Source organism: Sceloporus occidentalis, unplaced genomic scaffold, assembly GCF_023333645.1.
Source record: "Sceloporus occidentalis isolate IW3139 unplaced genomic scaffold, rSceOcc1.0.p SCAF_24, whole genome shotgun sequence".
In the NCBI taxonomy this organism is placed as follows: domain Eukaryota; kingdom Metazoa; phylum Chordata; class Lepidosauria; order Squamata; family Phrynosomatidae; genus Sceloporus; species Sceloporus occidentalis.
Window position 1 is genome coordinate 8,827,623 of NW_028317004.1, and position 26,574 is coordinate 8,854,196.

Here is a 26,574-nt window from a genome sequence, read left to right on the forward strand (position 1 = left end):
GAAATAAAAACAAAAAAAATATTTTTCTCAATCATAGCTTTTATTAAAAAAAATAGTTTACATGAATTAACATTTACTGGTAAAACTTTTTTCCTTTAGGGTCGTCTTATATTCAGGCTTTTTCTTTTTTTCCTAAGTTAATATTCAGATTTTGGGGGGTCGTCTTATAATCAGGGTCGTCTTATAATCGAGCAAATACGGTATATATCGGATTTGAACTTTTTTTTACATCTTGTTGGAACTGGAAGGTTTCCCTGATGGAAACATCAGAGGGGAATTATTTTTACATTTGTTAACAATTTTTTAAATTCATTTTACTAATTACATTGTCTGGAGAGACCCTCTTGAAAACTTGTTTATTTTTTTAAAGGACCCTGCCATGTTGCGGGAGGCAAAATCTCTCGCAGTGGCAGTTGTGACCACTTTCCACTATATATATATATATATATATATACACACATACATATGTGTGTGTCTTATTTCATAAAATGCCAAAAACCTATTACTGTTACTTGTGACGTTGCAATGCACATGTCTTTTAGTAAGACATGACATTGCTTTTCTCAATTGGTTGTTCACAAGCTGCTCTTCACATCATCCCCAGTGTTGCTTTATGCTGCACTCAGGCTGTGAGAAGGCAGGTGATCATCTGTATAGAGAAGTACCACAGATCATGTGACCAGAACATGGTGGAGCTCTGTAGTCGATTCCAGGCAAAAACAAAGAGGGATGCTGAGAATCCACTAAGCATCCTCTTCTGGCAAGCGGAGAAAAGGAACCTCCTGAAGCTTTTGCAAGGTAAATGGAATTGTGCTCACAAAGTGGGCAAATTAATAGCCCTGTTATTGTGTATTTATATATATTTTTAACAAATGAGAAAAGAGAGAGGGGGAGAGAGGGAGACGGGAGAGAGACGCTTTTCATCAGCATTAAACAATTGTTACCGGATCCAGCCAGCCAGCTGTATTTTCCTGCTTGGCGCTGATGTAACTGACAATTTCAGTTACACATTTTAATTAGATATTTATGTAAAAAATGACCCTCTGCAATGTCAGTTTTATTCAGTGATCCCGTTACAATAACCAGCATTTGATTATATGCTGTAACATGGGTCTGGGAATATTAGAATATAAATTAAAACATCTATCATTTTTCTGAATATCCTTTAATATGTTTTAGGAGCTCTGGCACGTTGGGGGTTAATGCTTATCTTCCTGTGCTATGCAGTAGTGTATCTATTGGATATGGAAACATAGTTTGCTTGGTGAACAGCGCATGCATGGGAAATCTCTTCTACTTTGCATTCATCTATTTTACTGTGGTTTCAAGTGTGTCAACATTTATTATTCTGAATGAGCAACTGACATTTAAGCAATGCAAAGTATAGAGTACAAAATGGGTATATAAAATGGATATTCTGTATATTATATCATGTAATATTTATTATTTGTTTAAGAATTCATTTACCGCTTTTACTGTGACTACATTCATTTATTGAAGCTGGCGTGTGTGTGCTTTTGGTTTATAAGGGACTATTTTAGCTCAGTGGCGTTGGGACGTGTGGTAAAAGATGGCATAACTGGCGTAATAATTTAATTCCACTTCCAAAGTCATCTCCCACCTCCACCCCTACGCAGGCTACAGGAACCTGCATGTCCACCAAAGGGAAGCAGTAATTTAAGGGAATAATAATATAGCAGGGAGGGATAATTATGAGAATACACATAAAACTTTGGTTTTTAAAATGGGGTTTAAAATATATATATATATATATAATAACATGGATTAGTTTGGTATACTAAACCGTAAAATGTAGGATTTTGAAAAGTGGCAGATGCAATTTGAATATCATAATAATGGGACAGGGTTTCCGATCTCAGTACCAATGAGAAGATTGGAGTGGACCCTTTAATATTCTACTGTATTTCTTAATGATATTTGATCATCCTAATTGGATCTTTTCTCACCAGTATATCACATTTGAAGTCCATGGTTCAATGCAGGTAACTAAATTCCAAATAGTTTTTCCTTGTCAATAAATGTTTTTAGGTTCTAAACCACCATATGAGTCAGTGAAATAGATGCCAGGTTACGCACCATTAAGGGGTTAATACTTGAACAGCCTGGGGCTCTTCCTCCGAAGTTTTACTAATTACAATAGTGGGATAAAGACCCCTCTAGTATTATCACTTAACATGTAGGTCACTGGAATACCATTTTAATTGGAATTGGCCTCAGTTTTACTATATAGAAAGTTTTACCTTAATAAAATACATCTGAACAAATATATGTATTGAAAACAAGAGTTAAAGGCTAAAACAAGACTATGGACTGATTAAGCTTTGTCTGTTTACATCAGGAAAAAAGGGAGACAAGGTAGGTTCTTACCTACCATCAAATTCTATGTTTCTATTGTTTTGCATTTAAAACAGGATAGAGTTGTCAGCAGGTCCAAATATCTGGTACCATAACTGTCAAGTGTTGCTATATTGATCCAATGGTCCCATCTCTCTGGTAGTAGCATGTGTACCAGGGTCGCAAGGTGGTTTAATCACTAAACAGAGAGTTGGCAGGAGAGTTGCGGTATTCAGTCCCTAACAAAATTGGCACGTTTCTACTGCAAGAAGAGCTGAGCTCTGCATAATGTATAATTCAGTAGGTGAGGAGACCTTGAAGAAATCTCGTTGGTTTCCAACACGGCCAGCTAGGCTCTTCCTGCAACAGAAGCTTAATGTACACCTTCATAATGCATAGTGAAGTCAAGCACTTGAAACCACAACTCTCATGTCAATTCTCCCTTTAGTGAATAGACCCCATTTTGCAGTGATTTCTCTGAAGAAGGTAGCAGAGGAAGGGGAGCAATGTGCTCTGAACTCTGATGGCTTAACTTTTTCTGGCAGTGGGCCAGTGGCCAATAGCACTACAGACTTGTCCTTACTGCCACTCCAGCGGCTGATTGTTTCTTTCAGAGTCTAAAAGAGTAATGTATGTCTGAGTGTTTCCAGCTGGCGGCTTCCCAAGTCTGGCCCTGACTAGAACCTTTGGTAGCACATAGTAGGTCAGAAGAGAATCCAAGGGGGTTGGGACAATTCCCCTGCTACAAAACCCAAGGACAGATTGTAAGCTTGGATGGTCAAGCCCCCTGTGTCCTACTGCCCAATGGACTGGTTACAAGGGATATCTTTTATCTCCCCAACCTCATATTTACGATATGGAAGATGTGCCAGCTGAGCATAACCTCCGTAGACGTCATCATATTCCAGTGCTCCTTGTCTTAAAGGCGCTGCACACATTCCATTTATTCATATAGCGTCAGCAGATTCCATGGTGCTTTACAATCAGAGTCGGCAGGATACATTTAAAATCACAAACAATAACAAACTGGTACAAAAGGAGAAGAGGGCCCCGGTCTTGCCAGCTTACAATCTTTTCACCTTTTAATGTGTGCAAGATGCTGACGGTGGAGGGGGTGCCTGGGGGCACAAAGGTAGAAATGGCACAGCTTGTATATATATATGAAATGCTTTATAGAGCTGCTTGTTTTATCCCAGAGTTGTGTGTATTGTGAGCAATTCAGGGAATATAACGACTTGTTATGTCAGTTTGTTTAAATTCGTCACGACATATTCCACAATTGACATTTTAAACTACCCAGGTATTATGATTATGTTCTCTGAAACTATCATGGTTCTATGAGTTCAAAAGCACCATTTGTTCATCCTGCGTTTTTGCTGCTTTGTGGTGTCAGGTTGCTAGGATTTTATAGGCCAAACTTTCACATCCGCAGTTGAGTCATAGGTATTGCTTTGAGCAGCATTCTGCACGTCTGAACAACACAGCATAGGGAATAGATTGCGATGAACCAAATTCTGTGGCATTTGCAGGCAAGGGTACATTAGTATTTAATAAAAAGTTAGCACTAGCCCATCATAAAACACAAGGTAAATACTGCACACAACATTGTGTTAGAATGCCTCCTAACATATCAGTTCCTGTTTATAGAAATGGGGATGGCTTTGCTGAGCTAAGCTTTTAGATGGCCACCCGATTGTAACCGATGAGTGCTGAAGGCACTACACGTAGGAAGGTTTTTACAGATTTTTATTGATCTTGGAATCCCACGGGGGTTTCTTGTTTCCCGTTCGTGCTGGGTGGGGGAAGTGGCTACAGGAGACAACAATGTGAGGAATATCATTATGGTTCAATGGAGTAGATATTATTTATCATTTCTAAAGTATGCCAGTGTGTTCTGCTGTGCAACTGAATGGGGTTGAATACGAGGACAACCAGCAGAATGTGACATAATGAATGTCTATATGCAGGGCCGGCCTTAGGGGTGTGCGACCTGTGCGACCGCACAGGGCGCCATGGTAGCAGGGGCGCCTGCCCGGGACTTAACTTAAAACATCGGGTTTTATTGTTTGTTTTTTTTTAAACTTTATTTAACATACTTCATGTTAAATATAAAGTTTAAAAAAAAAACCCGATGCTTTAATCTAAGTCCTGGGCAGGGGCGCCGTGCGGTTGCTCGTGAAGTTCTTGTGACTCTGTCGCGATGCCGGCATCTCATGTTGAGCGCCGGACTAGTCTAAGCTAGACTAAGACGGATGCCTCCCGCTCTCACCGCAGGACTCCGGCAACAAGGTAAGTGTGGGGGGGTGTAGTTTGAAGGGGCAGAGGGGGGGTAGTTTGAAGGGGCAGAGGGGGGGGTGTAGTTTGAAGGGGCAGAGGGGGGGGTAGTTTGAAGGGGCAGAGGGGGGGTGTAGTTTGAAGGGGGGGTGTAGTTTGAAGGGGCAGAGGGGGGGTGTAGTTTGAAGGGGCAGGGGGGGTAGTTTGAAGGGGCAGAGAGGGGGGTAGTGAGAGGGGGCGCCAGAGGAGTAGTCCGCACAGGGCGCCACAACTCCTAAGGCCGGCTCTGTCTATATGTGCCTCACTCCTATGGACCACCTTGCATCTACCTCCCTGGTGCACACTTTTGAGATTACAATTGTACATGTTTACTCTACCCTATTTAATTTCTAGAATGTTGGATCCATGCAATCTGTACTTATGATTTTAATAATCATGATTTAAAAAAGCGAATACATTGAAAAATCAACCGTTTTCAGCTACAATAGCCATTTACAACATTGTTGGCACTGTATTAAAAAGACCTAGGGTTGATCTGAGGGTAAATGTCAAGAAACTGAATACCAATTGGATAGAGTGCAATGATAAAACCTATGAGAGGATTGCTATTCAGTTACTTGCTGGCTTGTGCTAGATTTATTTCCGTCAGTGAACCTAGCCCAAAGTGATTTATATGCAAGTATTAGCTTTTCCCCTTCATTCCACTGGCTGCTCTGCATGGGTTGCATGCTATATATCCTTTATATTCCCTACCTGAGCCAGCTGCCAAAACCCGTAAGGCAACATAATTAGCATACCGGGACCACTGCATGCTAATTAACAGAATAATTTCACAAGGAGTAGGTCTTGTGCAGGAAACACAGCTAAATAATTAGACCCCTGCATATTCACCATTGCCATCATATGCCGGCTTTTCCCTGTTTAAAATTATTTTGTGGCAAATTCCTTTTTGTTTTTTAATTTTACCTTCGTAATTTGTTTATCACTGCATGTGATGAGCCATTAATTGATGAGAGACACGCAAGGCTTTCATTAGTCTGTTATTTTAATGCCAAACTATCTTAACTAATTGTATAATCTTATAAAGATAATTTAAATTAAAACGTACACCCGTGCGATCAGAAAGTCCTGAATAACATTGTAACAATGTTATCTTTCTACGGCTGATTCATTCAAATCTTATCTAAAATAGCATATGTTTAAGTTCAATTAGTCAGCCACACATGATAGAATAGCGTAATAACATTAGGTATGTAAGGCCAGATTGTACATTAACCAGTTACATTTTGGCCAATTTATCAGCTGTTTAAACAGTATAATTGTAATAAAGAAACGTTATTAAAGCCATTGTTACAAACAAATACACTACTTAGTAATACCATATAACCCATAGCACTACATGAATAGTCTATGCAACTTCATCATCATGATGCAAAATGTCCAAATATTCTGCTAACTAGAATGGAATTACCTGCAGAGGTTAGAATAGGGCACCATCGTTATCATTTAATATGATGACGATAATTAGGCTCCTAGCTTTAATCGCCGATATACACATTTACTTGGCGTGGTGATGATGAATGGTGTGATGTCTCCACTTGGCCAAGGAGTTACCCGACTGTTGTTTTAGAATAAGGAGGGTGTTTTGTTTAAGCTTAGCCTTTTAATTACATTTTTTAGTTGAGAGTCGTGTTTATCCTTGTAACTTTTACATGCATCCCAGGCATCGTAGCATCAGATAATCAGTATTGCGGTGGCTTTTATCTTGTTTGCACATGAGAAGCGGACCATCAAGCTTTCTAATCTATTAATACTCCCTGTGATACCGTGGCATGTAGAGTATGTCCATTTCGGGCATAGAAGCTACATGAGGATATGGCCGTTACTATATCAGAGCAGCAGCTTAATGACAATATTTTTAAGTTTACTTAGAGAGTCTATGATATTGCAAGTAATTGTAATGAGATAAATTGAACAAGACCCCAACTCATGCCAAACAAGATCATATTGATTTGTGATGCTTTTTCAGCATTAAGCATTGCTTTTGTAACTATAATTAAGAATAACTGGTTTTGTTTTGCAACAGAGTTAAATAAGTCATAATTTGTTTTGTGTATTTTTTTTTTTTATAAAGCACCAACATATTCTGTATCAGATAAGAGTTTTATGTGCACTACGTAACTGGTAATATGTCACTGTATTAAGTAACATTCCATGATAAGGAAAATGGATATAGCCAAATTGGTCCAAGAAAGGATGAGGTCTTTAGTCAACATACTACGTGACTCTACATCTTTTTCTATGTTGGTGCAATAAAATGTATTATTTTTTAACTAAAGACCTCCATTAAGTAACACATAATCAGGATCCTGCTCATGCGTTCTGGCGGTGGAACCATTATTATTATTATTTATATTGTTATATCACTTTGGGGGTTAAATGTGGGGCCGATTTTGTGCTGAATTGAGAATAGTTATTCTACCGTCTTCTCATTATATTTAGAAGGCAATATTAGTAAATCGCACATGAAGCCAGGGCCAGACTGGGGATGAAAAGTGGCCTGGCATTTGCCCAGTTTACCCGTTGCCCAGTCCAGGCACAGGCTAAATTAAATTCAATGAAACACTTTTGTTTTAGGGATGTGGCTAGAAGTGTGACTAGGACAAAGGGTTTTCGATGACTTTGTTGCCTATTAATAGCTATTCATACAACATTACGAAGGACAACATATTTTATTGACAATATTTAATATAGAAACACAATTGATACTGTGTTGTGCTTGTACTCTGTACAAAACAGAGACATCAGTAACAAAAAGAGAGACAAAGTGATTTGGGTCAGAAAACTGGTCGAATTCATTTACCCGCATATATTTTTTTGCAAATGAGCTTAATTCCATACTTGTCTGCCAAGTTACGAATCTTGTGGATTAGTGCCAGGAATCCCCCTAATGTAGTGGGTGCACTACCAGCACTAGCCTTCCAGCAGGAGTGGTAGATGTTAATACAGTGAAGGCGGTTAAGCAAGCATGGGATTAAGATAGCATGGGATAGGTTAAACTAGACATAAAATAAGGCCACGGACTAAGGAAAGTATTCAGAGGTTGGGCAGACTGGATGGGCCGAATGGTTCTTATCTGCCGTCACTTTCTATGTTTTTATGTTAATGTATTTTTTATGTTCTTGTTATTTTAAGAACAGGAAATAGAGGGCTGTGCATGTTCCATGGCATGTGCTGTAGAAACACAATTGATACTGTGCTGGGCTTGTACTCCTATTAGGAAACAGGGACTTCAGTAACAAAGAGGCAAAGTTATTTCGGTCCCAAGTGTAATTTAGTTACCCGTATGATTTTTTTGGCAAATGAGATGTTTAATCTAAATTCCCGATCTGCCTGCCAAGATCTGAATCTTGTGGATCACTGCCAGGAATCTCCCTAATGTATTTTTATGTTCTTGTTATTTTAAGAACAGGAAAAACAGAGCTGTGCGTGATCCATGGGCCACAAGGCATGCTGAAGGGTCATTCAAGGGGCATTTAAGGTTTAGTTGTCAATAACAATATCTTTTACTGAGTGATGGTAACGTATTTGATAACATTGCACAATGTTTTGGAACAGAAATATACAGAAATATGTTGTTTCAACACCCTCTTTTATATTTCCAGCATCTCTTTAGTTTTCTTTTAGAGATGAATGTACATGACTTTGAGCTTGTTTTGTTTCCTCCTGTCCCATTATGTGAATCAGGCAGGGTCTGGAGATGACTAAGTAGTCTTGTTACTTTAAGATGAGTGGCTGCCAAATGGCATACATGCAGCTGCTGGCTGGATACACTCAGTCATGAGTTTAATTTTTATATTCATGTAGTGTGTCGACACACATAGCCAGATAGTGGCCGTGTACGGCTGCACCCAACCAGCCATCAGCAATTAAGTATAGATGAAGAGTATTTCTGGATAAAGATGACATCAGTGTTTGGAAGATAATACAAGATAGAATCTTATGTGATGGGATTGGGAGTAATCAGTACACTAAAAAAGTCATCATATAGGCTCTGCCACACCAACACCCAAACGCACACAACAGGATAGGCTCTGCCACACCGATACCCAAACACACACACCAGGACAGGCTCTGCCACACTGACACCCAAACACACACACTCCAGGACAGGCTCTGCAGCACTGACACCCAAACACACACCCCAGGACAGGCTCTGCCACACCAACACCCAAAGACACACACATCAGGACAGGCTCTGCCACACCAAAACACACATACCAGGACAGGCTCTGCCACACCAAAACACACATACCAGGACAGGCTCTGCCACACCAAAACACAAACACCAGGACAGGCTCTGCCACACTGACACCCAAACACACACACCAGGACAGGCACTGCCACACTGACACACAAACACGCACACCAGGACAGGCTAAGCCACTACGAAGCATGATTTTTTGTATTTTCTACACTGCTGTGGCCTTAAACCCCCCTCTTTATATTTTTGCCCCTTGTGTATTAATGCTCCAGCTATGCCCCCCTTTAGTATTGAGTAATGTGTTCTGCCCCACAACCTTGTGTATTGCCCCCTTTGTGCATTTATGCCACCACACTCATGTGTATTGATTTGTGTTGCCCCCAGCCAACCCTCCTCCCTTGTGTATTGATGCCCCACCACTTTTATAGTGGTTAATGTGATCTTTGTGTGTAACAAGGTAAGTGGGGGGTGTAGTTTGAAGGGGCAGAGGGGGGGGGTGTAGTTTGAAGGGGCAGAGGGGGGGTAGTTTGAAGGGGCAGATGGGGGGTAGTTTGAAGGGGCAGAGGGGGGGTAGTTTGAAGGGGCAGAGGGGGGTAGTTTGAAGGGGCAGAGGGGGGTAGCTTGAAGGGGCAGAGAGGGGGGGTAGCTTGAAGGGGTAGTGAGGGGGGCGCCAGAAGAGTAGTCCGCCCAGGGCGCCACAACGCCTAAGGCCGGCTCTGTTTTCAGACATACACACAAATTAACGGAAATAGCAAATGTCCTTAAAATCAAAATGTGTTCAAATTCACAAGCTTACAGGATAACACAAAGCATTCATGTAAAGCAGATGAGGTGTGTGGTGACATTATAATAATAATAATATGGAGCTGTGCCAGGCAAAGTTGGGTGTCCCAACAAAGGTGCGTTAAAAAACTGGTAAGCATGAGAAAGCTATCTGTGGATATATATGCATACAGTAGTGATAGACAATCATATATACAATAAAAACACATTTTTGCTTGAATCTTCAGTAGCGCTTCCTTAAAACAATAAGTGGTATCAACCTCCACTGACTATTAAAAAACTCACAAACAAGTGTAATTTGCACTGTTGATGGTACTGGATTTGAAGTCATAACTCTTATGTAGGAATTTGTATATGCCCATTACATGTTATGTATTGTATATTTATAAGGAATCTTTGTTTGCATATTTCGGCAATTCATACGAATCCCTAAAAACTAGGAGGAATAAACCAAAGCAAACGAAAACAAGACAGAGTTCCAAATTTTTGTTTACATTTCGTTGGTTCTTGCCTTCCTTGTCCTTGTCTTCAACCTTCTCTCTTCTATCTTCTTCCACTGTCCCAAAAGTCTTTCTGTGTGGACAACGGGACTGAGACGTGACCTCCTGGTGAACTTCTACAAAATGGCGGAGCTTCTGGGCACACCCTCTCGCCCATTCCTCCAATCAGTAGAGAGGATTTGCCTGGATGCTCTGGCATTTTGCAGAAGTTCACACATTTTGTTTCAGAATGTAGAATGAAATGGTATGAAACTAATGTACCTGAAACTGTAGTAAATACATCCACATTCATCCTACCCAGAAATTAAAAGACTGTCTGACCAATGACATAGGGAACAAGTGCACTATGAGCCCCTTCACATAAAGACAGATAAACATAAATGGAAGTGAATTATTCTAAATATCCAAAAGGCACCTGTCTATGGTGGATAAAATGATGTCTATGCAAATATGGGCTAATATGCTAACAGATAGCAATATCCTCTGGCATCAACCAATGAAGAGCAGCTGCCCTTATGGACCTTTAAAATCCTGGTGCCAAAGCTGCTGCATACTGTTACTGTGTTAACCCCATAATAACCCCTGCTAGAAAACCGGTGGAAAACAAAGAGAAAAGCGAACACGAAGAACGTACACGAATATTCGCCCAAAAAATACACAGGAACCCTTAGTTTTGTAAATACACATCTTGGAGTAATGGTATAATTAAGAAATACACAATGCTTAGCAAGAGAACAGATGGCGTTTTCTTTAAACATTTACAAATAATCGTGTTTATTCAGCTTCTGTCTTTGTTCTGATCTGCAATGGCACGTTGAATTGCCAAAGAAAAATGAACAGTAACTTGACTCCCACTGCAGGTAATCTCTGAAAGATCAATCTGGGCACAACACAAAAGAAGTAATTTAGCTTGCAACGCTTTTATAGTCACATAGGTTCTGTTTACTGGAAAACCACTTTCTCAAGAGACAGGATCTCCTGAACCCAAGCCTTTTGCATGCTAGAGGAGCCAAGTGTTTTGGTGTACTATAGGACAAATGTGGCTTTCAAATGACCAAATATGCCAATTTAAATTATGGTTCTACACATCAAGCTATGCTTGCTTTTTATCCATTTCTATACATAATATTTTGGTGGGTTTTTGACGCATTTTTCTTGTATTACGCAAATTTTCTATATATCAGAAGGTAAGGTCGGACCTCATTATTTGATCTTCCACGGTAAAAAATCCATTACTTAACACCCTCTTTACTAAGGTTATATTGTTTCCTGAAACGCTTTTGAGCTTTTCGGGCATTTTTACTATATGCTTATTCAACCATTATTCACCCGTTACATTTTTAGTATACCCGAACAATTTAGGTATTGTTTTATCACCTGGGAACAAGGCTTTCTTTTCATATGTGTAGTCTAACAAACTGTATCACATTACCATACCTGGGAACTCCAGAAGAAGCACCGCGTGAACGGCCATTGACGTCAGCAGGCAGTCCTGGCCGCATCCCGCAAGGGTAGGCAGAGCCCACAAGCTCCCAGGTATGCACATTACATCGTAATATGGTACCATACACCCCAACATTTAAGGTGTTCCAATCGGGGAAACCAGTGTTGGGGGTTTGGCTAGAGGTGGATGGTGCCAGAGGTAGGAGGGCTGGCTGGAATCACCCATTAACATTACCCAAAGAGCCACCTTGTGTACAAATGTAAAACAAGAGGGGGGGAATCCACATTATGTCTCTGAACCAAATATTAAAAAATATAAGAAACTAAAGCTCTCCCCCTTTAGTAAATATATGTAATGTAGTGATGCGTCAATGTGCATTGTACAAACAGTGGTGGCAGTAAGCAACATATGGCTGGTTAGGCTTGTGTAAGATATGATAAAATGCCATACATATAATATATAAACATGATTCCAGATTAAAATGCATTTCCAAGCAACTTCTAGTGCAGTTGCTTTCGTTGACTGCATCTCCCATCACCATTATCATTATGGAAGGTCATCTGCCTGTTTTGTATTTATATTTTATGTATTTTTGTATATAATAACAAATTCCTTGGAATGTAAGAAAAAACCCAGCTAGTTTAAGCTAGTTCACCACTGTGGGCCAGGGGAAAATACTTCAGTTGGTGCGAAATAATAAAACAAGATATGTATTGTACTTCTGAATAGCCTTATTCTTTATTTTAGGGAAATACTACTAGATGATGTTGGAATGGACATCCCATTTGATGCAGCTGAATTCAGACCAGGTGAGATCATACTTTCTGTTTTAATTGCATGTATTACCATGGTTCACTTGGTGTTCAATAATTCATGGGGAACCCTATAGCATTTTGACTCAATTCTTCGTTTATTGTCAGTGCAGTAAAGGATTACATCCAAGTACATTACAATACAGGTGTACAGTTGTGTGTAACGGTTACATATCCAAAAGTGGTACTACACTATTGAACATATATGTACAATAAGTACATGAATTCAATGTTACAAATAATACGCACACAGACCATAGAAATGAATATAAATCACAAAGTATCGGGACATAATATGATATAGAAGTCATTTAGGTCACAGTATATATTGCATATACAGGAGTATCAGTATATAAAGTAACCATTGTCACAACTGCACAAGCAACGAAGATACACTGGTAACACATGTGTAAGAGTAGGAATGGCATACATAACATAAGTCAGAATAGAGAAAAAAATAATAAAAGAAAAAGACGCGAGCCGCATTGCCACCAACCCCAGTCAGACCATGAATATGTGTTCCATAAGGTAGACAAAGTAAGATAAGCATATTGTGTATAATTGTGTTATAATGTTTGTAGAACCTCCAAATTCATTGGATTTAAATGGATCCCACACAAGAAAAATAAAGCTTACTGCACCTAACATCAACCTTTCACTGGACCACAGTGAAGGCTCTATCCTGTCAGATGATAATCTTGACACTCCTGATGAGCTTGACATTAATGTAGATGACCTGGATACTCCAGATGAAGCTGATTCCTTTGACTATACGGGACAAGGTAAGATCATAGTCCGTGTCATGAAAGTTTATCTCACAATTATAGCTCGGCTCATTAGACCTTGTGTTTTCAATATATGTCTTAGTTCCTATTTCACTGATTCTAAACCCGTAGACACTTAGACCCATCGTGAAGATTCTATGTAGTGACCAAATGTGTTAGCCAAATGGTTCTAATACTGGTCCTCCTGGAAACCTTGACTTGTCATCTTTTAAACATATACATAATTGAGTCACCTGCATTCAAACAGGGATATCAATCATAACATACTGGTAGCAAAAACACCATATATATGATCACAGTAGTGTACAATAGGAAGGAATCAAATCCAGACTGTGGTACCCTGACATTGTGGGGAAAAACCCTAAGACTCAGGGTCAAATTCTGGGGGTTTCTTTAGTTGAAGGAACTTCATAGAGTATTAACATTCCCCTTAGGGAGCATGCTAGTTATTGGGTCTTCTGCAGAAAGGAAAAAGGTGAACGAAAGGTGAATGACACAAACAGAGTGAAGATGAACTAAGTTTGCTAAAGTTCCAGCAGCTCTGACAGTAGTCAGTTGAGCTGGTGTAGGAAAAAGAGCAAAAGGGTCAATCTCGCCGCCTGTAGCTCCAGAGCTGCAAAATGCATTATATTACTACTCACAATCTCAAAGGTTTGTTTGGTCATGCTACCATACACTAATATATTCTTTGTTATTTATGAATATTTGTCCAGAATATCTTGTCTGGTATTTATACAGTCAATAGCAATACAAAGAGGCTTACATAAGATAATCTGTTACAGGAACTGATTTCTGACCAAAAATGTATGATGTCTCTTGGTAATGCTTGGCAAATTGCCAAATGTTAAAGCATTTTTATTTTTTGGTGTAGATTTGTGTACCAGTCCCTGTCAGGGTGGGTTACCGCGTGTATTTTTCTGAATTCTCCAGAATTATCAGCATTGCAGTCTCCACTGTGCTTTTATCTCTTAGTTTCCACCTTTATAATATGTTTTTACTTTCCCATTACCCCATGCCCTCAGGTCATCTCCTGCCATGAATCGCGATAAAGACGTGTTACTCCTAAGCTTAACAAAGGAATAGGATAAGGATGCCCAAGCAGCTTTAATTGAGAAACAAAACAAACATCCTTATCATCTTACAAATACACACGTAGCTTTGTAATGTCGTGCGTTACCCAAGTAGCTTGTACCTCTTGGGTATCTTAGTAGCACATATAATACAAGCTCCCTGGAATTCTTTTCACCAGGACTCAGGGTCGGATTTGCGTCATATCATTGTTAAAGAATCGTGTTCGCATTTCATTTTATTACGGTCTCTTGGAGTCACTTAAAAAAAATACTGATTAGGATACAGCGTTCCCTTAGCTTTTAATTCATTTCAAAGTGTCCGGTATTCCACTCATTCATGCCTATGGCTTAGCATTTTTAAAATGATGGCGTTCGCTTAAAGTATAGCTTTGCTATAATTAGAGAAACTTTTATGTTAAGCTAGTATGTTTTGCAGATTTATGTTGCAGACCTCCCAACGAGAGTACTGCATGGGCATTTACAACTTACCTTTTGTTTTGGTTTTGATGTTTACTAGAAAAGAGTTTATAGAGAAGAAATGTATACAGTGTGTAGCAAATGCACATTTGGTCAAAGCATACATTCAGTTTATAACCCACATGTTATAGTCTGAAAACTGTGAAGCTACCATAAAACCCACAACATTTGAAATATATCCAAATATCTCACACAAAAAAAATCATTAATCCGAGTAAAGTGTTCCAGAAACTTTGGGCCATGCATCAGAACACACAACTAGATTACAAAGCAATTTGTAAAGACAATTCATATATATATATATATATATATATATATATATATATTTACTCACAGAGTCCATTGCACACCATTCCAAATGTTCCAAGCCCGGTGCTAGTAACCAGCAGTTTCCATATAAAACACTTTCAAAAAGATGGTCAGCACTCCAGGTCTTTAAATTGACAATTTCATTTTATTCAAAGTCAAGTCGACGTTTCAGTCATTACTGACTTTCATCAGGACACGTCGACTTGACTTTGAATAAAATGAAATTGTCAATTTAAAGACCTGGAGTGCTGACCATCTTTTTGAAAGTGTTTTATATATATATATATATATATAAAAAATCAATGAGGTAACCCCCAAAATTAACAGGATCACATTACGTTACATTTAATTTATTGAGTACCAGCAGATTCCTTAGCAAATAATAATAATACAAGGTTATAATAGGTTACTGTTAAAGGAGGGAAATGGGGCTCTTCCAATGACAACACTAATGTATTATGATTTAAATTCTTATTTATAGTAATAAACTAATACTATATGAACCTTTTCCTGTCAATTGTTAATCCCACATTTTGCAGTTACCTGCTGGACTTGATAATAACTGCTGGATTATCCATTAGGCATGATAGGCACATGACTAGTGGCCCCTGAACTCTGGAGACACAGAGTGCCTAAATCCAAAATCTAGATTTACAGTTTGTCCAAGACTGGGTGCTCACCTGGGTCATGTAACGCTGCGGTACATGTCTGTGAAGCCAGTCCTGTTGTGTGCAGGAGGTATTGGAACAGACGTGTGTTAGATAAGCAAATTTGTCATGTGTTTGTGTGTGTCCGGATGCCTGGGAGCCCTGTTGAGTTTTTCATTCAGCACTGTAGATAATCTCATGCAAGTCCTCTGAACCAATACCAATGAGCCACAAATATTATTGGAGTTGCAAATCTACAACACCTTATCTATCTTCTTTATGTTCAGCCATCTTAACATGTGGGTAAACACTCTATTTACCATTTGCAGGCATACAGATTCTGGTGCCAGGTGATAAAACCATCAGTGTGCAAGGACTTTGTTGCAACTTTGCACCCTATGACTTTATATATAAACTCCCCAGTTTGTGTTACTTGCTAAATTGGTAAACTCAGTTTACCCTGCGCGTCTTTAATAAGCATTAAGGAACCTAAACTCAGCATCTTGTGTGTTGTGTAAATCCCAACCACCGAGCTAGCCAAAGAATGCTATGTCTGGAGAACAAAAGAACATTTCAATATTTGCTTGGAAGATTTTGAACAGTAGATAAATCAACGGGCATTCTAATTTGCCAATTCTTCTATTTCTATGGACACAATTGGGCCATTGTTACTATTATTCGACCTTTCCCTCTGAAGCACTGGAGCACATTTTGCTTTAATCAGAGCAGCTAGGAGAGGCCTATTTATGTTGTTCACCCATTCGTGTCTTGATTGTTATTTCTTAGCAGTGTACGAATGATGTAGAGCCCAGGTAGAAGGCTTAATTTTATGTTCAAGATGTTGCATTAATCATTTTTAAGTATGTGCAATGAGGATTTGGCAAGCTCCAAAACGTAGGCGTGCCACTCTTGGCGTGCCACAGTTTGGCATGCCACGCACATGTTAACAATTAAGTAAAGTAAAGAGTGTTAAAAACAATATTCATTGCTGTTTAGGGCTTTCTATACCAACATATCATCTCATTTGGTGCCTTCTCATGTCTCTGGATGAATTCATTCAGTAGCAATATAATGTAGACATTTTTAGGAATAAGCCACATGTGATAATTTAGGATTGTTTTTCTCAAAAGGGACATTTCAATGGAAAAGCATCTGATGTTTTTGACACTTGGTGTTATCAGAGCAGGGGGATTTGTTAATCTTAACATACTATTTTTTTCATTGACATTCATTTTAGGAGATTTAACTATATCTCTTGGCACAGAGCGATGCAAGAGACTGATAAAGTCATACAGAAAACAATAACTTCAAGTTATTGCTGCTAAAGGTAGTTCTACAAGCGATCAAATCATATGGTGTACTTAGTTTATCACACATGGCTTCTCCATTTCAGCTTTATTTTTGTTTAATAAATCATGACAGTGTAATATGTCATGTGTTGTTCACCTGAGGTTGTATTTACCTAATTTTTAGACCTGCTAAGGAACAGATGATTGTTATGTCCTTATAGGTAAAACCATAGAATTCAAAGAGGGTGCACTCTCTTTTTCACATGACTTGTCTGTATGTGGTAATAATCCGTGAACACATAGTTATTCTTGTTTACCTAACCAGAATCAAATGTGTACATTTGCAGAATAATATAATGCCCTCAAGGCATATATAAAATGTATTTTTGTATATTTATTTGAGATGACCGACCTGCACTTGGGGAAGTTGCACCTGAGAATTTTGAGTCAATCAAGGAGTATACAGCAGAGGAAGAGAGAGCAGATAACAGATTGTGGAGGACAGTTATAATTGGAGAACAAGAACAAAGAATTGATATGAAAGCTATTGAACCATATCAAAAAGTTATATCACATGGAGGTATGTTGTTTATTCATTGATTTAATATACTTGACATATGTCTTACAACAGCTCTCTTTCCACTTACACACTTACCACTGGGAGTAACCATCTTAACTTCCTGTTCTTAGGATCTATGCAAATATTCATCTCCATTCTCTATGATCTTTGCCCTTTTTTTAAGTTACTGTCCCTGTTTGGTGGATGTTGACTGATTCTACCTGCCATTTAATGGTGGGGGGGGGCAAAAGTTTAAAAATACATACATAATAAACCATTACAATGATTATCTATTTGTACTTTGGAAAGGTCACAATTTCCAGACACTGTCCCCCCGTCCAGAGAATCTACCCCACTGTCCTGATCATGTGGGTGCTTGGCATCTGTGGCCAGTTCCCCTGACTGGTCGAGAGAGCTGTAAAATTAATGGTGATCTGTGCTGTAGCAGAAGAGCCCACCATGCAGCTCACACATGGAAGCTGAGCACTGCTAGATGGCTCATCAGGATAGGTGGGTGGGTGGTTGGGTGGCCACTCCTGCCACCAACTAGGCCCACTTCTGATACTGGTCACATCCCTCTCCACCTTTTGTCACACAACCCAACACAGGTGTCCCAATTGGAACACTTGAAATATTGGCAGGTATGGAATTTTCACTGTGTTGTACAGTCAAAGTTTGAAGAGGGCCCCAGAAGAATTCCTTCTTATGTTGGCCCTTAGTTAATAAAGTATCGTTGTAGTTACTAGTATGTGACAGAAACATAGGTGTGTTCAATTATTTCAGTTTGGTTAGATTCTAGTTATTAATTTTTCTCATAAATACATTACATTATTTTTCCAAAAGTTTGTACAGACTTCTGCTAAACAGTGTCTGCATTATGTTTCGACTTTACAGTTGAGCTAATTAAGAGCCCTGGTCTCCCAGAGTGGTGTGAGTTGGCAAGAACATGTGCTTTCTGTTGCCAGTTGGAAGAAAGGCATGTAAAATACTTTTGATTTAGCCAGTCTCAGAAGAGGGTGGGCTCAGGACATCTGGTGTTTGGTCTCAATTCAACATAGAAAATTTATTTAAACAAAACACGTTTTTTTGTTAGTGTATAATGTAAAAAAATAAGTATATTATGTTACATTAGAGTATGTATCTATTATTGTAATGTAAATGTTTAGCAAACTAAACATAAGTAATTTCCCCATAAGTAATTTTCATTATTACAGAATAACTTGTAAATACAATAGGTTACTGATTGGTACTGAATACAACCCCAAGGGCAGATACTTTGGAAGTGTATGTCTCCAGCACCAATAGCGATCGAAAACATATTTTTATTTTGTTGAGATAAAGGAAAAACAGGTGACTTCAAGAGTTCATAGCTAATACTGTTTTTTCAACTTCCATCAACTCATTAACATTATAGAAATTCTGCATCAGGGGGCATTTAAAAAATAAATGTATAAGTGAAGAATGCGCTGTATTTGGTAAAAGGCAAAAAAAAAACGTGCCCATAATAAAGTGCACGTTAACAGAATCTTTTAGCTGACAAATTGTGTATTTCTAAAAATCATTCATTATTACTGGTAACACCTTCCCACTGTCCCATTTTAAGCAGAATACTCTTGATATCCGCTGTCCTGCCAAGTTGCCCCACTATCCTGTTTATGAAGGCAGTGATTCTCATGGGTGGGTTGTGGAGATCAGAGAATGGGCCCCTTCGGCCACACAGATCTCCGTCAAGGTGTATAATGCCATATCCCCACATTCAGCTTCAACATATGTGACAAGGTGGAAAGCCAAGAGGATAGTCCTGTCCTCAGCCCTGTCTCTAACCATGTCCCTGCCTACCTCTAATCACCCTCCCTAACAATGTACCCTGCTTTGGACACCTGAATTGTTGGGGGTATGTGATTGGCGCCTCGTGGGTTAGGTTTGTTCTCCTGGGAAGAGGCTATGGTTTTAGTACCTGTTTTAGAGGCTTTGGTGCCAAATGTCTTTCGTTATACATGTAAGTGCTGCATTTTAAAATTTCCATTCATCTTTTTATTATTATATTTAAAATTACACCACTGCCTATGACGTACTTTGTGTGCTGTTTTTTTATGCTTATGCAGCAAATACGTTATTCCAATAATCTTAGTTGTATTTCTTTGGCAGGTTACTATGGAGAGGGTGTCGATGCCATCATTGTTTTCTCTGCATGTTTCCTGCCTGACAGCAGCTGCTCCGACTACAACTATGTCATGGAAAACCTTTTTCTGTGAGTACCGAGTTCTCATAAATATTATCATGGGCTTTATTGTAATGTGACGGCTGGAGCATTTTATTTTTTGGCTCCATCCTTTTAAGAAAACATGGCATCAGTTTTTTGGACAAAGAAAAATGATGGGAAACATATTTTACCTTATCACCCTAATGCTTACCAAATAAATCCCTCTGGTGATTTCAATCACAATTTTTCTGCCTATAAACAAAGAAAACTCTTGTTTTACAAAGTTAAGAGTTAAACCTTTTACTAGGTCCAGTTGTTAATAGAATACAGCACTACTCATTCTTAATAGGTAGTTAACAGGAAAATGACATGAGAACTGGAGAGCTCAGAAGAAATATTCTGTGGGTTGCTATGGCGATTACACAGCTTTCACCACAGAACTGTTGTTTATACATAACCCCTAACAGTTTAACAATCTATCCTTTGTTAGACTGAATAAGTCAGGAAAGTGCTCTGATTCAATCTATCTAATCCTTAAAATCGTTACACAAGGATAACTGACCTTCACATAAATGTACACTATGCTTTAATGTAAAAGGTGTCCGTGTTTGTTACTGTCCATAGAGGTATATAGATGTGAATAAGTGGGCGGGGGGGGGGCAGTGGCAGGGACACAGGTCTCGTTATGTGAGCCCACTATAGCATTGCAACACATGCTCATGGTGAGTGGCAGTGTGAGGCTTGTGTTAGAGTAAGTGTGTGTGTATGTTTGGGCTGCTATGATTTTTAATATGTTGTGCCACTGCTCAAGCTTCTTTTCCTCTGTATGTTTTGCTTGAAGCTCTACAAACAGCCACCATGGCTACCATTGTAAGAAGTTTAGACAATATTTACACCCATATCGCTTCTGTTATTGGTTTTCCACGCAGTGCGTTTTAGTGAATGTTTGTTGGACAGGATTGGCTATTAAGCTTTAATGGTCACCCCTTATTTCTCAAAGGGGCCAATGAACTCAGGGAAGGAGACATTTCTAAATTAGCTCTACTTTAATGATGAGGCTCAGCATTACAATAAATACCATTATTGCACTATGTAATGTTGGTTGTTACATAATATGTGCACATTGTGGCATGCCAGGGTGTGATGCCAACCAGATTATATGCTACTATTAAATGTGATTTTCCACCTAGACAAAACATTAATTGTGTTCTCTGGCAAATAAATCTTAGCAGATCTGTAATTTTGTTCTTTTTCCTTAAGATTTAATCACAGTAAAGTAATACAGAAGCCTTGTTTGTTTCCAGTTCAAGCACCCTTAAAGGGACACTCCGCCTATGATATTAACTTTAATGCATATGATAGCCGAGAGATCCTTTTAAATTTGCATGCCCCCACCCTTGCAAATACATGGGGGTATTCTGTAGAATCCCCCCTCTATACATTTGCCACTCCAAACAGCCAACCAGTGGTGAATATCGTCAGACGATGACCACCAAAGCTTTTGAGACCTGACAATTCTCTTGTTCAGATTGGTCCAGATTTTTATTTAATTTTTTCATGTTTGCCCAAAAAAGGTATCAGTTTCAACTAAAGAGTCAAGGGCCAGGCATAAAACTGAGATCACAAATCAGGGGATAGTTTACATTAACTCCACCCCACCCTTAAACACAAGAAATTAACCTATTATGTTAGTTTTTTTTTATAAACATGCTTTTAGAGAGAACATTTGCAGTAATCAGTTGTCATCTTTATTAGATTCCTTTCCCAATTGAGAAAATACTAAAACATATATGTTGACTGATTTGGCCGGGAATAATGAGTATGGTGTCAGCGTGTGAGCGTATGGTGATTTTGTGTTATTAAAATGCATTAGCATAAGTGTGTATATCAACATGTAGAGTGTATAGTGTTAGTGTGTGTTACTGTAAGGTGTTAGTGAGCATATGATGTTAACACGTGTGCCTATTGCTGTATGGTGTTAGAGTGTGTAAGTGTATGTTAGTGTATAGTTTTAGCATGAGTGTGTGTGCCAGTGTATGATGTTATTTTGAGTTTGCCTGTCAGCGTATGGTGTTGGAGTATCAGGGGGGAGTCTAGGTTTAGTGGCACCTGGAAGAGGAAGAAGGGGAGCAAGAGTGAGAATGTGTATGTGTGTGTATAGAGTGAGTGGGTGTTAGAGCGAGTTTGTGTGTTAGTGATAGGGGGCACTGAAGATATTCTGCACCCATGTGTCACTAACCCTAGCCTCGGCCCTGTTCTCACAAGGTGTGCTTATGGGAGGTTCGTAAGACAGAGTGATGAATTGACCAATGGGTGGGATAATGGGATGGACATGGGGTGGTCTGATGGGAGGGGCATGGAGGCCAATGCATTAAGCCTGTACTGGGCCCCAAGATTTCTGATGATGGCCATGTACCTCTTTAACAGTGAAGTTTGGTAAAAAAACAAAAAAGCTAAAAAGCATAAAAATTCCAATTTTGGGGAGCTGCTGAATTGACAAATATGTACAAACAGCAAAGAAAATTATCTGCACACACCTAGCAAATACTATTTAAAAGCACCTATGTGAGGCATAAATATTGGGGATCACTACACACTATACGATAAGGAATTATCATATAAGATAATAGAATAAGATAGGACTCACTTAAATTGGGGTTCTTTGATGTAGTAGCAGGTAAGCAATATATGGCCATAAAGTGTAATGGGATCCAGTTAATGTCCACATTTAACTCATTACCACTGATAAGATAACTTATTGGCTTTAAAGGAAGGCTTTAATAGTCTGTGAATATAACCCTTAGTTTTACAGAGTTGGTAACACTTAAGAGGTAAATGCTAAGATTCACATAACTATTGATTACACATATTACTGTCAGATAATGCCCTTTTTTATATAACAATTAATTGTCACAGGGACATGTGCCAACAGCAACTGGTGAAATTCAGAGTAGGCTTGCCAAAGACACACCCAGGGCCCCAGCTTGCCATGCTAAAACCAGACGGTACCACCTATCAGACAGAAAGGAGCCTTGCGTGCATCATCATGAACTGGGATGAGGCCAGTATTGGGCTTGGCCAGATTTAACTGAAACTCTGAAGAAAAACAAAATTTCACATACCAGTCACAATTGAAGGCAAAAGTTACTAACTGGCCTAGTAACGGGAAGGCAGATATTGGTCTAGTTTAATGTATATGCCAAGAACGTGTTTTGCTTTCATGTTATCTGACGATATTACATAATAATTCATTTTTTGTATCTCATTAGTTATGTGATAAGTACTCTGGAACTGATGGTAGCAGAAGACTATATGATTGTCTATTTAAATGGAGCAACACCAAGAAGAAAGATGCCTGGTTTAGGATGGATGAAAAAATGCTACCAAATGATAGACAGGCGGTAAGAAATTTTACTCCGCTGTGTTATACAATTGAGAAAAGCACCAATTATAGTAGAGCAGGATGTGAAGGAGACGGCTCCATGCTGAGAATTGTTTTCCCTCATGCTGTGTGAAAAATCCCAAAACCCAACGTGAAAGCATGAGAATTCCTAGGTATGCATGTGATACGTCGGCCGAGAGACACACACCAGCTTATATACCTGCACCTATGCAAAACACACACATTGACTCACGAAATACAGTTTCTTACAGTATTTACTTCCCTGCAACCACAAAATTGTTTTGATTAGGTTTTATCATTTTGGGACAAATGTATGTTTTATACAATGTTGGTTTTCTTGTGATAGTTCCCCTTTAACTAGAGAAATTCTTCATCAGACAGATCATTTGGCATGAATACAACATAAATCAACATGTCTGGACCCACCCGTTATAGTGCTTTCAAGACACAGACACAGAGGAGTCTTATTTTCTTGTTTAATACGCGTACGCTGTGTTCTTTAAATATATTTTTTTAAAGCCATGGTGCCACATTTGGTTAATTATTGTGTATATAAAATATAGTTTTGAAAAATTAAATGGAATTAGATAGGGAGCGAGAAAAACATATGAAGCAGAAAGACAGTACGATAATAAAAAAAAAAAAAACAGTGCTCGATTAGAACCCTCCGGGCACATATACATGCAAACATACATACATACATACATACGACAAGGGGGTCATGCTTTATGTATAATGCATTCTTATGTCCATGAGTACTTTAAGCTACCCCTTTGACAGCTGATTTTAGATAATACTACATGTGTTGCCAGCCACTGAACTGAGACCTGCTGGTATAAAATGTTCTATAAAAATGTCCTTGAAGTGACTGTTTAAAAACCCACATAACTATAGGTTGCATTAAATGTGTTTATGGCCCTGCGTACATGTCATGCCCACCATAAAACATGAAGGGATTGGAATATGATATGTCTAGTGACTTAATCAGACAGCTCCTATAAACGCACATTGTCTACTAAGTGCAAATATTGTTTAAAGCAATGCAATAAACGTCAATGCATATGAAATTCCCCTCTGGATTGTAAACTTGTTTCTGTAAATCGAATTGTTATGTTATATACTACTTGTTTATACATTGTACAGCACAGCGGATTATGATGGCCCTAAATAAAAAAGAAATAATAATACATTTAATATAATTTATGTTATATCTTTGCTATATGATCAATATTTGTGGTGCCATGACAGGCTAACAAACACAAAACGGTGCCATAAGAAACACGGTTGAATAAGACCAATTAGATATTCAGTGGGTAACAGTAAATCAAAATTGTCTGGAAGATACATTTGTGGGCCTAATCATATAGTGCATTATTCTCACGTATTGCATTTTGGATTCTTTGTTATACAGCTAGAGATATTGACATTTCCAATGCAATAAGTGGTTTATATAATATTAATTATATAATATAATGGTTTAATATCCGTATTATATGTAAAGACCATCAACGGCTTAGACAGACTTTCTGTAACATGTTTTGTTAGCAAACCATACATGTTTGTCCTTTTTTTTACATGTAAAGTGATATAGACAAGGCCTGCATTATTACGATATGTCTTTTATACAGTTTTTATTACAAATGATCTGTTTTAGAAAACAAAGGTAACTGTTTTTACATGTGCATGGAAAAGAGTTCATAGTGAATGGGCATTTGGTTATATATTTCAATGCAGGTTAAGGAAGAACCTAAAGTCATTCATAATTGTTCATCCGTCTTGGTTCATTCGGACTATATTAGCAGTGACAAGACCCTTCATAAGGTGAGCAATATAACTTTGGTTTGCAATAATAAAAACATATATGCTGTCCAGGTCTTTCCTATTGAGCACTACATCATTTGTCAAATAAGCTTATGGAACCGAAAATAGTGGATACAGTTCTTGGGATTACATCCTTGCTTTCTTAGCGCAACCTTTGTTAAGAGAACAATGGGTACTTGGATTCAATTATAAGCCTTCTTGAATAGACTGGCTGCTGTCAATCGTGACCATGGTTACATGTACCCCAATAAAGTGTATACATGTGGATACTAACAAGCAGACTATAGACATGTAGTTTTATTCTTAGAATGACTGAGCGGGTCATTATTAAATGGAGGAACGCAAGCCAAGACTTGAGAGCAGGGCCCTCTCCACCTAATGTATCAGTTTGTCTCAGTCTGTCATTTCTCGTCTTGTCATACCCCTTGAATATATGTATTGTATTAAGTGCTTTTTTTTTCATTATTTTTTTTTGGAGCCCGAGGTGCGTGCTCCTTTGGTGCTGCATTCTGTGCCGAAGCCAAAATACGCTACTGGGTTCCCCCGAAGGGAAAACCCAGACAAATTCCTTCTGGGAGGGCTAGAGCTTCAGGTCACTCCTGCAAGAGAGGGACCCCTTCTTTGGAGAGAGGAAGGGGCCAAAATGCTCCCAATCCTCCTCCAGCAAAGTAAGGTTTCACTGCCTCTAAAAAAAAGAAAACAGTGTCCAAAAAACGTGGGTACAAAATCGTGTCCAAAATCCTGAACTTGGCCTCGCCATGAGTTCTGGTAGCCGTGAAAACAACAAAAAAAGGAAATTAATTAGCACTTGTGAAAAAAACGAAGTGATGTATAAATAAAAATAAATAAATAAGGGCAGGCCATTACTGGCCTAGCCAGATACAAAAATAAATCAACTTAACCCTGAGTCCAAAAGGTACAGGGGGAAAAGGAAGTGAGAAGTGGACCGCCAGTGGATCGTGCGCACACCATGTGCAGCGGCGTGCAAGACTGTACATGGTACTCCAGCATTTCTGCCGGGGCAAATCAGCACCTCGGGCTCCATTGCTTTCCCAGCCCTAAGGCCACAGGATCAGTGTCCCCCCCCCCCCCCGGCATAGGGGTATTACACTTGATCTTAGCCAAAAGGCCGAGAAGCGATTAAGTGCTGCGTAAATTGTTGGCGCCATATAAATAGAAGATAATAATAATAATAATAACTCTGGTTCTATGACACTTTCTGGGGGCCCTAATGATCAAGCCTAGTTGCTGTGATTTTGCATGCTCTCCCATCTCCAATTGTTACTATTTTCTTATAAATAAATTACTAAATTCACAGATTCATACCAAAATATATTTTAGCTTTTTATAAAAGGCGTAGCTCCAAATTAGACCTGAAGTGAATAATTTGTATATGCAAAACCAACTTGCCTGACAAGTAGATGCGTCCAAGAGCAATAATAGCCTGTGGTTCTTGAAGGTCTCTATTATAAATCTGAAACTTGCTGTCCTTACATGGCTTTCAGGAAACAATAAACCTCCAATAACGTTGTTGCAATCCATAACACATAACACTTGCTTTGTGTTTGTCAGGCGTGTT

General features: G+C 38.8%; 1 protein-coding gene across 1 annotated transcript in view; it reads left to right on the forward strand.

The window, feature by feature from the left end:
• LOC149300583 (protein prune homolog 2-like) overlaps positions 1-26,574 on the forward strand; it is a 94,309-nt gene that overhangs the window by 63,464 nt on the left and 4,271 nt on the right. The window contains exons 10-15 of the mRNA XM_089485093.1: positions 12,368-12,429; positions 13,014-13,214; positions 17,413-17,589; positions 19,717-19,819; positions 23,041-23,172; positions 24,909-24,995. Coding sequence (XP_089341219.1) covers positions 12,368-12,429; positions 13,014-13,214; positions 17,413-17,589; positions 19,717-19,819; positions 23,041-23,172; positions 24,909-24,995 — 762 coding nt within the window. The remainder of the gene's footprint in view (positions 1-12,367; positions 12,430-13,013; positions 13,215-17,412; positions 17,590-19,716; positions 19,820-23,040; positions 23,173-24,908; positions 24,996-26,574) is intronic.